We start from the raw sequence: 13,104 nt of genomic DNA, 5'->3' as shown, positions 1-13,104 counted from the left end.
CGGGTGATTGTTGGGGTCAGACATATGGCATTCCAAGTTACAGAGCCATGAAGTGTTCCTGGAAAAAAGTCTAAAAAGTTTCAATTTTACAGCCACAAGACTAAAGTTGAATGTGATTTCAACTTAATGCTTTCTTACCTGTGTACATACCTGAAAAGATTTCTTTCTTTCTTTTGCTGTTTAAATGCAACACGCACACTCTCACACAGGGACCGCTCAGAGCTGGTGATTGGAGACGACAACCTGGTCCTGTTGACCATCACTGCGGTGAACCGCGGAGAGGGAGCCTACGAAACGGAGCTCCACGCTCTCATACCGCCGGAGGCCGACTACATTGGAGTGAATCGCAACATTGAAGTAAATACACACACTCTCCCGCAGGCTGCATGCATATTTCTCTGACACCAGTGCGTCTGGTGATGAGTGTCATTGACTTGGTTTCTGAAAATAGACATAGGATGGAGTCATGTGTTAGGAGATCACACAAAATGAGGAAGCGAGTGATTTGAGGCTGCAGTTGATGTATATCATCGCATCCTGTTGTGTCTTTGCGGTGTGTGTTTGTTTAGAGTGATTAAAGTGAGGCTATCAGGAGAGTATTCTTTACTGGCATTAGCCAAAAGCCCCTATTATGATTTACAGGCTGCATTAGTGACCACGGAAATGGATAAGGTCAAACGCTGCATGTTTCTGTGTGTCTACGTGTGTGCATGTGCGTGTGCATGTGCTTGTGTATGTGTGCTAATGAGTGTGTAATGGGGCTGTTTGATTGATGAGGTTGTTACTGTCAGACCATTCATCACTCCTCCTCTACCTCACCCCTCCCTCCCTCCTTCTCTCTCTCTCACTCCCTTCTCTCTTTTGATGATGATGTGCTTCCCGCTGTTGTTCTTTTCTCTCCCCTCTTGACTCTCACTGCTCCCTATTTGTCACTTTCATCCACTTTTATTGCTTCTCTTACCATCTGACTCGCTCTACTCGTACTTTTCTTTCATGTTCTGTCTCCTTCCTGCTGCAGTTCTCATCTCAGCCGGACTGCGAATACAAGATGGTAAACGAGTCCAGGATGGTGGTGTGTGACCTCGGGAATCCAATGGTAGCCGGGACAGAGGTGTGTTTTCACACACAAAAGCACAACACAGACTTTTCTCCTCGACATCCATTTCAAACATCCAGCCTGAGAAGCTAAGGCTGTTTGCCCTCAGGTTTAATTCACATTGATTGATCGTTTCCAATGATTCCTGATCATCACCTTGACCTCAGTCCACACACTTTGACTCCCTCAACTATGCTTCAAATTCACTGTGTGTGTGTGTGTGTGTGTGTGTGTGTGTCAGTGTGAGTGTGTGTGTGTGTGTGTGTGTGTGTGTGTGTTTGTGTGTGTGTGTGCGTGCGCATAAGTGTGCAGGGTGTAATAATAATCCACTTAGCCCATAGATGGCTAACACATGCAGGAAGACTAGGCTTTGTAAAGTAAAGACTCAACCTTTCTTACATGAAACCTTATCGTGTTTGGTGTCCGCATGTGTGCCACGAAGCCTATCACTTGTGGTTAAGTGTGTGTGAAGTGTGAGTGTGTCATTTGTCTAAAGGTGTCAAGGCCGGCAAAGAGGTGTATTTGAGCCCTGGAGGTGACACGAGGCGAACTGATAAATCAATTATGTGATCAAGTTTCAGTATTGGGGAGGGCAGGAAAACAAGACATGCGAAAGGGCGAAGACTTGTGTGTGAGTGTGTGTGTGTGTGTGTGTGTGTGTGTGTGTGTGTGTGTGTGTGTGTGTGTGTGTGTGTGTGTGTGTGTGTGTGTGTGTGTGTGTGTGTGTGTGTGTGTGTGTGTGTGTGAGATCCCTAGTTGTCCAGATGTTTCCCATATTTAACTCTCCCCTTACCCTGTTGGGTGCTCAGGAATCCACAGACTTACTCAGGACATACCTCCACACACCCCTGCAAAGTCTGGTTGCGCTGGCAGATAAATAGTTTTCATCACTGAGTTTCATTCATTGTGCCACATGACGCAGCTGCAGCGCCTCACAGAGCCGTGATCACAGACATTCTTTATTTCTGCTGCAGAATTTAGAAACTTTGGATTATATTGTGTTCAATTTAAGAAAAACATTATAATTAGGTGATAAATGTTGCTGTATATTGTAGTTGCATGCAGATGACACACAGGAAGAAATCTACTGGAAATGAAAAGTGATGGAAAAGTGCAAAATGACTCCAATTCACACTCACAAAGTTTAGTGGCCATGTTTTGATCCCAGTCTCATTTTTGGTTGTGTCTAAAGGAACAGATTTAATAAGATAATGGGAAATAACCTGTTTTAGTTTCTATTATCAGTCATTTCACGTAAGCCTGTAGGTATCAAGGTTTGTAGTTTCATTTGTCCTTCAGCACAGTAGCAATGGTCTGTTGATTATATGACAACAATATATGACTCAAAAATGTCGTCTGAAACGATTTCTCTTTTTGCCAAAAATGTGGCCAAATACCCCTCTGGTGACAGCTTCAGCCGGGGCAGCAACACAGCAAATGCGGTGTATTTATTCATTCTGTTGTAAAATTGGTAATTATTTTAAAAACCCTGAGCAATCAGAACAATCAGACAACATTACATGAGTTCATTGAGAAAGTTTCCGTGGGTGTTTTTCTTTTTTTTTCTCAGTGATTTCTCTCCACTGTGAAAATGAATGTTCTGTTTTAGCCAACGTAAGCTCAGGCTGACCACAGCTGGTGGTCTCTGTGAAGGGCTAAACCAAATGTTAACAGCCACTTTTCAACTTAAGACTTGATCCTCAAAAGACGGATTCCTCCTCCTCCCATCTGTGACAGGGGGTATGGTGGGTGATAGCGACAGGTTTTGACTCATGCTCATTGGGCGTGTGACTCTTCAGATCTTCTCCGTCTGGCTCTGTCTAATGTGCCCCATAAAGATGGCCTGACTTTGTAGTCTTCCCCCACCCCCACCCCACCACACACACCCACAGGCCTGCTTCTTGAAGTGTGTGTCTGCATGCTGTCATTTCCCTCTCTGGGCCATGTGTTCAAACTGTAGTTCGGTAGAGCTCAGACACTACATGTACACAAGTAGGCAAACACACACTCCGCTGTCAGACGGTGGATGATGAACTAAATCCTCCACGTGTTTTGAGTTAGTGTAGATGACAGGGGATTTAAACTGGGCAGAGACACAAACCTAAACCATGGATTTTAAGTCTGTGTTCGCAGAGTTTTTTTTTCTCAGTTCCTGGAGTTTTCCTGTTGTCAACACACAAACACAGACCTGATTTTCTGTCTATGTAACATGTTGTTAACATGGATTTTACTGTCTATTTGTAGACACTTTAACATGATGTAGCCTCTGATGTACAGACGATTCTTATTTCTTCCTTTCACTGTCCTCTTTTTCTAGTTGCAGTATTTTAACATTAATTTCTCCACATTTTTTCCCAGCTCAGTGTTGGTTTGAAGTTTTCTGTACAGAGGCTGGAAGACGCCAGACCGAAGATCAGCTTCGAGCTACAGATCCACAGGTGACACACCCACACATTCTCACGCATCTCCCCCAATGCACACAAAGACTTGTTTGTATTCCTTCTCAGCCATGTAAATAAGTTCTGTGTGTGTGCCGGTCACGTTGTTGTCTATGGTTTGATGAAACTAACCACAGAGAAGAGAAGAAGACAGATGGCCGGGAGGATCTCGACAAGCGCTACACAATATGTTCACTGTTTGTTCCACTGTATTGCTTTTGATGCGACACATCACTAGACTCAGGCACTTAAATACTGGAAAAGCCCTTTCCTGGAGGCAGTTGAAAATAAAAATTTTATTATGGTGTTATCTGAGGCTTTGCATTCACTTTGATTGTATCACAGAATGTAGTGCATGGCTTATGTGACGTGTTTCTTGCCATATGTTTTCATATTCAATTTAAACACACTATGATTCTCTCTTCAGCTCCAACAAAGACAACTCTGACAGCAACCTCATCAGTTTGAATCTGTCCATTGTTGCCGTCGCTCAGCTTTATTTACGCGGGTGAGTCAAACGTCTTTTGAACGTGAGAGTGCAGCGTCTTCTCCGAACAACACTGGAATTCTTTGTTGCGTTGTCCGCTTCACAAAGATGCAATTTATGGTGTTTCAGCCTCATTATTTTAGTGTTTGCAGGATATTACTGCCCTTTCGCGGACTACATTTGTGAAGCCTGCTTATACACAAATAGGTAACAGCATAAAAAAAAATGGACTAGGAATAAATTTCAACTAATCGTGAGCACATGGGAGACTGGAGAGCCTTTGACATGTTCATGGATGTCCATTTGCACTCACACTTCAAAGCTCGAATTCGTGTATATCGCTGTTTGGGTGTGGTCACTTTTACATACAAACAGAGGAGGACCTGGGACCAGAAAGACGAGGATATACAAGTTCCTCTGTTTGGACTTTGAAGCCATCTAACATTTTTAAACGTCACATTTTTAATCGACTGGACTGTATAAACCCACCTACTTAGGTCAAACAACCTTGAAATCCTCAGAATTTGTTTATTTAATGTCATGGAATAGGATTTCAATCTTCCTCTGGCATTCAGAGCTTTATTTTGCGGGTCTGTCGTATTATTATGGTAGAAATCCATTTAGCATAGTTTATGTGAATATTGATTTTAGGGTTTTATTTCTATACAAAACATTTCTACACTTACAACCCCAATTTCGAGAAAATTCTGACATTATGTAAAACAGGTATTCATCTCAAGGTCCCCCCTCTCTTGTTGAGGTCAGACCAGTTATATTCCTACAAATATGGGATAAATGTTGTGTTTTTTGCCTCCCGTACATGTCCAGCATCACAACTTTTAACAGCTAATTCCAGCAACAGGCACAACAGCCTTATAATGCAGCAGGCATTAATGTGTACTTTTCTCAACGGTCATCTCAGAAAACTGTTTTCGCTGTGAACTGTCATGCATGCTGGGAGCCTCTGAGCCTCAGCATGACACACCAAAATACATAACAGCACGAGTTTGCAGCCCTGCAGCAGAGGGAGCCAGTAATTATAGGATAAATCCCTTTGATGACGAAAGATACAGAGCAATGACAAGATATTTAATGTTATAAATACACTCTCATTCTGAATCTGATGCTTTTCTGAACATTTGGATGGAGTTGTGTTTAACATGGTTTGGTATCAACACTTAATAAGGGTTTGAGAAGTGGAATTATGTCTTATTCTTGCTTGATATATAACTACTTTCTTAAAAATCAGAGGACTCTTGTTGTATTTGGTTCAGTAGAGGACAGGTCTGGACTGCTGCCAGTCATTCACCATGAAGCTGCACTGTGATGCGGTGCAGAATCATACCGTAGCTTCATTGTCTGATGGCATCATCTTTTTCCAAAGCCTTCACCTTTCAGCATTCACATTTGACAGTGGACACATCACTTATGCCAAAGATGCTGGATTTTGAACGGTCCATAATTTTGACTCCTTAGAGGTTATTCCATTATCTATCGATCGGTCTCAGATGAGCTCAAGCCCAGAGAAGTCGTGTTATATCTGACAGTTGTTGATTTCTGACTTGGTAGAGTCATAAGGTGAATGCAGAGACAAACTGTTTTCTAACGATGGATTTCCAAAGGAATTCTGAACCCTTGCGGTAAAATCCGATATTGAATCACGCCAGTGTTTACTGCAGTGTGGTCAAAGGTCATGAGCATTACAGATCAATTACCATTTTTGGGTGAGAAGGTTCTGACGTCAATTTTCCAACGTGCAGAGTGTCTCCCCACATTTACTTGTGAAGGTCTGTCTTCCAAGGATCTGTTCTCTGTTAAATGATTTCATCCCTGTCCAAATGTTGAGACATCACTCACACACTTAAAATTAGATTTTATTTCATAAATCAGTGAAGTTGATGAGGTACAACTTTAGGATTTTTGTCTTTGTACTTTTTTCAGGTGAAAAAAATGTATGGGCTTGGTAGTCGTATTTTATTTTATCCATTTTTCTCAGTTGTCGAGTGGACTATAATTTCAAAACAAGGTTGTGATTCAATTTCTGATACAATGATTGTTTGTGTGTGTGTGTGTGTGTGTCTATCCGATAAAGTGGCCGCTGAGCGTTCATCTCGCAGACATGATTTTAAAGATCGCTCCATGTGATGACATATCTCCCTTTAACTGCTGTTAATCCTCCATTCCTCAGGGTGTCTCATCCCTCTCAGGTGGTGCTGCCATTCCCACGCTGGGATCCCAAAGAGAAGCCCGTCAAGGAAGACGATGTGGGGCCGCAAGTGACACACATCTATGAGGTAAACCCACCTTAAATTGAAACACAGCCAGACATCAGCGTCTCAAGTGAAGAGGAAGATAGAGGTGTGCTGAGGTCATGTTCCTGCTGTCGCAGGCCTGTGCTCAGACTGTTAAGATGAAAAGAGCTGGAGAAATATGTGTTGGAAGTTGTAAATGAGGCTACAGCAAGGTGGGGTAAATCCTAACACACAATAAAACAGTAGCTCCATAAAGAAGGAGGTAGTGGCTGATCAAAGGTCTGCAGCTCAAGAGTAATTACTCCTGTGGAGGCGGGAATAAGAAAGGGGCAAAGAAGGGGTTTAGGGAGTAAGAAATGGGGGAGGAGGGAGAAAGGGAGGCGGGAGGAGGGATTGCCTGGACAGAGTTTAATGAGTGATAATGAGTGAGGGGAAAACAAGGTCAAACACAGGTACAGACAAATAGATACAAGGAGGGAGGATGGCAGACAGCCTGGCGACGGTTTACAATGGGGGGCATGTGAATGTGTGGGTCGGTTGCACCACACATGTGATTTCCTTTTGTTCGAAAGCGATGGCTGCTTCATTGAACCAGAGTACAACGGTGTCTGGCCTGTCCTGCAGCTGATAATGATTTTCATTTGCAGAACTTTTCCGAGTTGGCAGCTGCTTCTAGTTAGAGGGGACGGAGTTTTGGCTCTTGCAGAATTACTGCCCTGCAGCACCACGATCATGTCCTGTTTGGATGACTTGCTGCAGTGTTAATACCCATGCATGTGTGTGTGTGTGTGTGTGTGTGTGTGTGTGTGTGTGTGTGTGTGTGTGTGTGTGTGTGTGTGTGTGTGTGTGTGTGTGTGTGTGTGTGTGTGTGTGTGTGTGTGTGTGTGTGAAAAAGAGGGAGAATGTAAAAGATGGATAAAGATGGAGAATATACAGGTCGTTGTAAAAAAAAAAGAGGTTTATTTCAGTGATGGTTCATTTAGGCTCATAATTCATTTATCCTCATTTCGATTTGGGATGATGAGCCAAGTAATGATGTGGATTTGACTTGTCTAGTGTTTCAATCCCCAGTGATTTAAGGTCAACTTGGTATTATCTGCAGTCAAACACAGGAGTCGTGTGTCATCATGCCACAGTTATGATAACCTAATTATAGCCTCAGCCGCTTGAGACTTACGAATAAGAGGGACCATAGTGCTGACACCCTTCTGACTTTTTTTCTGCTGCCTCCTTCCATCTCCAGCTGCATAACTCCGGTCCCAGTAGTATTCGGGAAGCTGAGCTCCAGGTCGGCTGGCCCGCCCGTTTCCGTGACGAGAACCTGCTGTATGCAATGGAGATTCAAACTGACGGACCGATTAGCTGCAGGACAAACAGCAGCCTCAACCCACTTGGCCTTCAGGTAACATCGCAATGTATTCACATTTATGTGCTGATGCATGCAGGCGCATTCTCATTCTGAGACTCAAATACATAATTAGAGACACGTTGCCTGTTGTGCAGATAAATATCTGTCCTAACCACTAATTTACTTCTCCGGCAAACTATCAAACCACTCGATCTCAAGCAATTGCAGACCTTTATGTATTATAGCTAGCGGGTAATTCATCCATCCATCCAGCCCTCTATCATTTATAATCTCTTATTCAAAGCATAGTAGTGGCTGTTGCTTTGCTCTTTGCTCCTGCCATCTGCCTCAAAAGGAGAATGGCAGACTATTGTACTTATAATAACACAAATAGGAAAGAACATTCTGAAATATAGTTATTTAAAGAAATAACATGGTATTTCAAAATGTGTGTGTGTGTGCCAGAGAGACAAACACTAAGAACTGCAATCATATATGAAAACAAAATAAGGCATATAACGTCATTCATGTTTTTATACATCAGGACTTCAGACTGGTGCAATAGTTAGCTACGTGGGTTACGTGGGTTCCTTCCAGGTTCTACAGCTTCTTTCCAAAACATGGAGAAGAGGTGGACTGGTGACTCTAAATTATAGATGGGCATGGCTGGTTGTTTTTCAATGTGATAATAATAATAATGGATTAGATTTATATAACACTTTTCTAAGGCCCTTAAAATGCTTTACAGTGGGCCCATTATTCATTGACTCCTCATTTATACTTGTTGATGGTAAACTACAGTACATATGTAATCACAGCTGCCCCGGGGCAGACTGACAGAAACTTGGCAGCCAATTCGCACCAACGTCCTCTCTGACCACCACCGGAACAGTCACACACATTCACACACCAGCAAATTCACACACTGCTACCCCAAGGATATAACAGCAAACAAAAACCAATGCAGTCGCAGACTGCAACATCCCGCGACATCCCTGAATTCAAAATTTTACCATGACGTACTTGCATAGGTCAAAGATCAAAGCTAGTTCTCTGACCTACTGTTATTGATCAAAATATTAGCTTTGATCTACGGTCTTACTCACACTGGCCTTCTCCCTCGTCTGTCTATCTTATCCAGTTCCTGAGTGTTAAAAAGTCCAAATTTGACCTTGGCCTAGTTTTCTCGAGGTCCAGGTCATCTTCTCATGTTCATCCCCTTTGCCGTCTGAGTAATGTGCTTTTTGTTTCATCTTTCTATCTGCAACGGTTGCAAAGATATTTGGCGGATTATCTAACGGACGGACGGACGGACAAACAGACGAACACACCAACACTGACAATTACGATACACCACCATTTTGAAGCGGAATGTAATGACTGGGGAAGCGGGAATCCGACAGCAAATCCTACAATCATTGAGCAATCTGCTCTGCCACTGAGCCACTGCTGTATCTCTGTAAATACCCAACGACTTGTCCAGGCTGTACCCAGTACCAGCTGGAATGGGATCCAGCATCACCAGGAAATAGCCTGATGAAGGAATCATTGTAATTAGTGTGTTTTGTTCTTGTTTGGGTCTGTAGCACCTGTACATAGACTAGACCGACACACTCAGGGCCAAACAACTTTCTAAGAGAGGAGTGTCGCTTCAACAGCATAGTAGCATGATGCATTATGCTGTCCTTTCCAAAGACCGTACAGTTGGTAGGTGAACTACTACATCAGTCAGATGTTACAAATTTAATCAATTATCACTTTGACAATTTTTGGGATTTCCTGTTTATACAAGTTCTGGTAACTGTTGCCAAGATAAATGAATATGTTAGCTGCTGTGTTTCAGCGTTTCATTGCAAAGTTGATAATAATTCAATTTGAAAATATAAAAGAAAAGGCAATAATCAGAAGCTTTAACGCAGCTCGCTGACCAGCAGAAGACGTCTCTTCACCAACATCTTGAAAGTTTCACTTTACAAGCGTTTCTTCAGGCCTTTCTGCACCTCCACCATCTTCTTCTCATCACCTCTCTGGGCTGCATCAAAGCCCATGTGGAATACAGACCAGACTGAACCACTAATGTGTCACTATCAATGTTCTTCATTATAACTGTGAGCAACAAGCTTTTTTAGTGCTTTTGAACATTAAATCTTTCACAATATGCTCCCTGTAGCTTAGCTCGGACTTACTGTTAGGGAAAATCTATGGCTTTATCATATTTGTCAATTCTAAACTAATTCTAATTCAGACTTTGGACACCTTTCATTCTGGGTTCATCATTTCAATCCAAGTTCCTGAATTAGACAAAGTAAACTAAATATCTGTCCTTGTCTGTCTCAGGTTTCCTCCCTCCAGGACACACCTGAGTTACTGGGTTTTCTGAGGAACTCTTCTCATCAGCGCCACAAACGAGCCGTCTCCACTGCTCAGAGTTATACTGGTAAAACCTTGGTGAGTGTCACACAGGTCTACAATCTGTCAAAATACAACTGAGTGTTCAGCAATGAGTCGCTGTTGCTCATTGTGTCTTGTGTCTCTGCAGAATTGCACCAACATCTCCTGTTTGAGGATCATGTGTGTGATTGGCCGCTTGGATCGGAGGCAGAGCGCTGTGCTCAAGATTCGCTCTAGACTATGGGCGCATACGTTCCTGCAGGTTTGTCTTTACATTTTTTTCCATGTATTTAATGTGCAAATGAGCAAAGCCAATTTAATTTCTGATTTTTACACCAGCCTTTGTTTTAACTAAGTTTACTATTCTTTTGAGGAACTTTTTATCTTTTTTTTTTTTAAAGATCACATTGTTTTCCTTTCTCACAGACCTAACTTTTCGAATATGAGGAGCCAAATGGCACATTTCCAATAATCATGTTCCCTTTGTCTCCCAGCGGCGTAACGACCCTTACGTTCTCAATTCTACCGTGTCCTTCATGGTGATATCCACGCCATACCGCATCCAACCCTCCATCCTGCCTCAGCACACCAGCTCGGTAAGAAGAAGGCAGCGTCTGAGGTGTTTGAGTCAGACGTCTATGTGTAAGGGATGTGGAGGTAACCATGTCTGTCTGTGCCTTCCAGATGGGGACCCTGGTGTTATGGGGGACTCCTGATGTGTCATTTGCTGTCCCACTCTGGGTCATCATCCTGGCCATCTTACTGGGGCTACTGGTGCTGGCCATGTTAACATTAGCTATGTGGAAGGTACATCAAACACACATACATGTTATCAACTCAGTTTTCCTTATGATGGCTCTGCTTATCAACTTTACACTAACGGCGTCACGTGTTTCCCTCAGTGTGGTTTCTTTGACCGTGCACGGCCGCCGGCTGATGATAACGTGTCCGACCAGGAGCAGCTGACGTCCGATCAGTCAGGAGACGCCTAAGAGGATTTACAGCCTCTCCTGGATGGAGGATTGTGGATTTGGGAGGGATGTGCACCATCTGAGTAGTTTAAACCAGATCGGTGATCTGTACTGGTGGGACCCTACAATCCTTTGCTGGACGTCTTCTACCTCTTTGGTAAAGAGATTGATGGCAGCATCAGACCGGGTCCGCAGACGGAGACCAAAAAACACCTAACAGGCCCAGTCACACACACATTTGTCCTTTTGTTATGAAGCAGCAGAACTGAACACAGAACAGACGTCGCTGTGAAGACAGTAATTTAAATGTTTCTGTAACTGAACATTTTTGTTTGTCTGTGTAAGCGAGGCATTAAGAGACTCGAGATCTACGCACATGTGCTTTACTATGTGTGTGTGTGTGTGTGTGTGTGTGTGTGTGTGTGTGTGTGTGTGTGTGTGTGTGTGTGTGTGTGTGTGTGTAGGTACTACTGTACATGTGTTTGTCACGTGCTTCTCATCACTTCTCCAGGGTGGATGTAGATAATCGCACACACAAAAATGCAGCCCACAGGCATAATCAAAGAGGCACAAAGGTGGTGTTTATATTTATGAATGTATGTGCAATATTTGACCATTGTGTGATACTGAAGTTTGTTTACACTGACATTATTTTATTAGAGCTTTCCATTGTTTATGTATATGAGGGCTTCATTGTTTTATTAGATGAGAGTATTAATGAGTGAAGTGACCTGCCGTAAAAAAAACAGAACAAAACCATGACATGAGAGCAACATGAGCGGACAAATAACAAATATTAAATTATTGTTGTGTTGGTAGAATAACTGAAGAATGAGACCAGAAGCCACGCCCTGCTTCCTCCTCAGGGTTTGTGTGTCTGTCGTTGTGGGTTAACGTGGAAGTTGATAAGATTCAAATATAAACACATAAAAATCAGGCACATTCATTCTAGACTGTGCACATTTTTTACATATATATGATGTTATTTGCTTCATATATATTGGAGTATCATCCACAGGCAGGGAGAACAAGCAGGACTCCAGAGTTTAGAGCTAAATCCAACTTTCACAATAATGTGTCGCGTCTGAGTCATGTGGTTTTGTATCAAGTGCGAAATTTTATCACAATTAAGAGTCGTTCTTTTTCTGTATGTTAAGTAAATTACTTTTGCATAATCCTGCCGAACAGAAGTGTGAAAATGCAAAACTTGCCCAGAAGCAAAGACGAAGTCTAACATCGAAAAGATATACATTAAAAAATTTAATACTGAAATGTTTCAAAGTATAAATGACCGTTCCTTTGTGTGTGACTTAGTTCTTTGTTTACATTGGCTTTATGTTCAGGCGAAGAAATTCATTAAAGTACATTTTTTCAACTTGGAAAAACAAATGTTCTGTCTTCTCCATTGTTTTACTAATGCAAATACTGAGCTGCATTATGAAAATATTCCTCCTGCCTGCATCTTGTATTGAACAGGTCATATTATCATGCTCCAAATTTCAAAACATCAGTTTTATTTATCAAAAAAAGAAGAATTTATATAATTAATAATCGAGAGAGCGAGAGAGAGAGAGAGACAGAGAGAGAGAGAGATCCTGATGCTGTGTCCACACCTCCCTACATGTAGGAAGTACTTTAACTCCCCCAAGTGGTGAAGCAGGGGAGGAGTGTGGGGCAGAACAGTCACCTCACACTTGCCTGAAATCATTGGTAATCCAACCACTTCTAACAAGAGATACTTAGGACTGGATGAAGAAGGGTTTGATTGTTACTTCACTGTAAATGTGAATGCTATGAATTTCATATTTTTGCAGTTTTCTTTTTCTGTGACATTGTAAGGATGTCTATGAGACATCACCATATTTAATGTGTTTAGCTCGCTGTAATATGTACAGTAACTGGTTAGTGTGAATATCTTTGATTTCCCCTTTAACAGAAAACATTTGTTAGATTTGGTGTTCCTGCTGCTGTTTTCAGTTCTATAGCAGCCTCAGACATTACACAACACTCCCAGACCAACATATCAGATAAATCGTTTCTTAAATGTTGTGCAACTAATCATTGTTTTATCAGTGGCAAAATATGTGCAAGTAACACATATCCATGTGTGGAAGCATTTTT

The 13,104-nt window shown here is 42.2% G+C and overlaps 1 protein-coding gene across 1 annotated transcript in view; it reads left to right on the top strand.

Annotated features, from left to right (window-relative positions):
* itga8 (integrin, alpha 8) overlaps positions 1-13,027 on the top strand; it is a 38,954-nt gene extending 25,927 nt beyond the window's left edge. The window contains exons 20-30 of the mRNA XM_068322780.1: positions 210-357; positions 1,019-1,111; positions 3,455-3,534; positions 3,962-4,042; positions 6,210-6,315; positions 7,517-7,675; positions 9,959-10,069; positions 10,161-10,274; positions 10,507-10,608; positions 10,697-10,819; positions 10,915-13,027. Of these exons, the coding sequence (XP_068178881.1) occupies positions 210-357; positions 1,019-1,111; positions 3,455-3,534; positions 3,962-4,042; positions 6,210-6,315; positions 7,517-7,675; positions 9,959-10,069; positions 10,161-10,274; positions 10,507-10,608; positions 10,697-10,819; positions 10,915-11,004 (1,207 nt within the window). The 3' untranslated portion in view covers positions 11,005-13,027. The remainder of the gene's footprint in view (positions 1-209; positions 358-1,018; positions 1,112-3,454; positions 3,535-3,961; positions 4,043-6,209; positions 6,316-7,516; positions 7,676-9,958; positions 10,070-10,160; positions 10,275-10,506; positions 10,609-10,696; positions 10,820-10,914) is intronic.
* Positions 13,028-13,104: the final 77 nt, after the last annotated feature.

The sequence above is a fragment of the Antennarius striatus genome, chromosome 9, assembly GCF_040054535.1.
Source record: "Antennarius striatus isolate MH-2024 chromosome 9, ASM4005453v1, whole genome shotgun sequence".
Lineage (NCBI taxonomy): Eukaryota > Metazoa > Chordata > Actinopteri > Lophiiformes > Antennariidae > Antennarius > Antennarius striatus.
The sequence above is the reverse complement of the archived record's forward strand: the minus strand, read 5'-3'. Positions and strand labels throughout refer to the sequence as shown.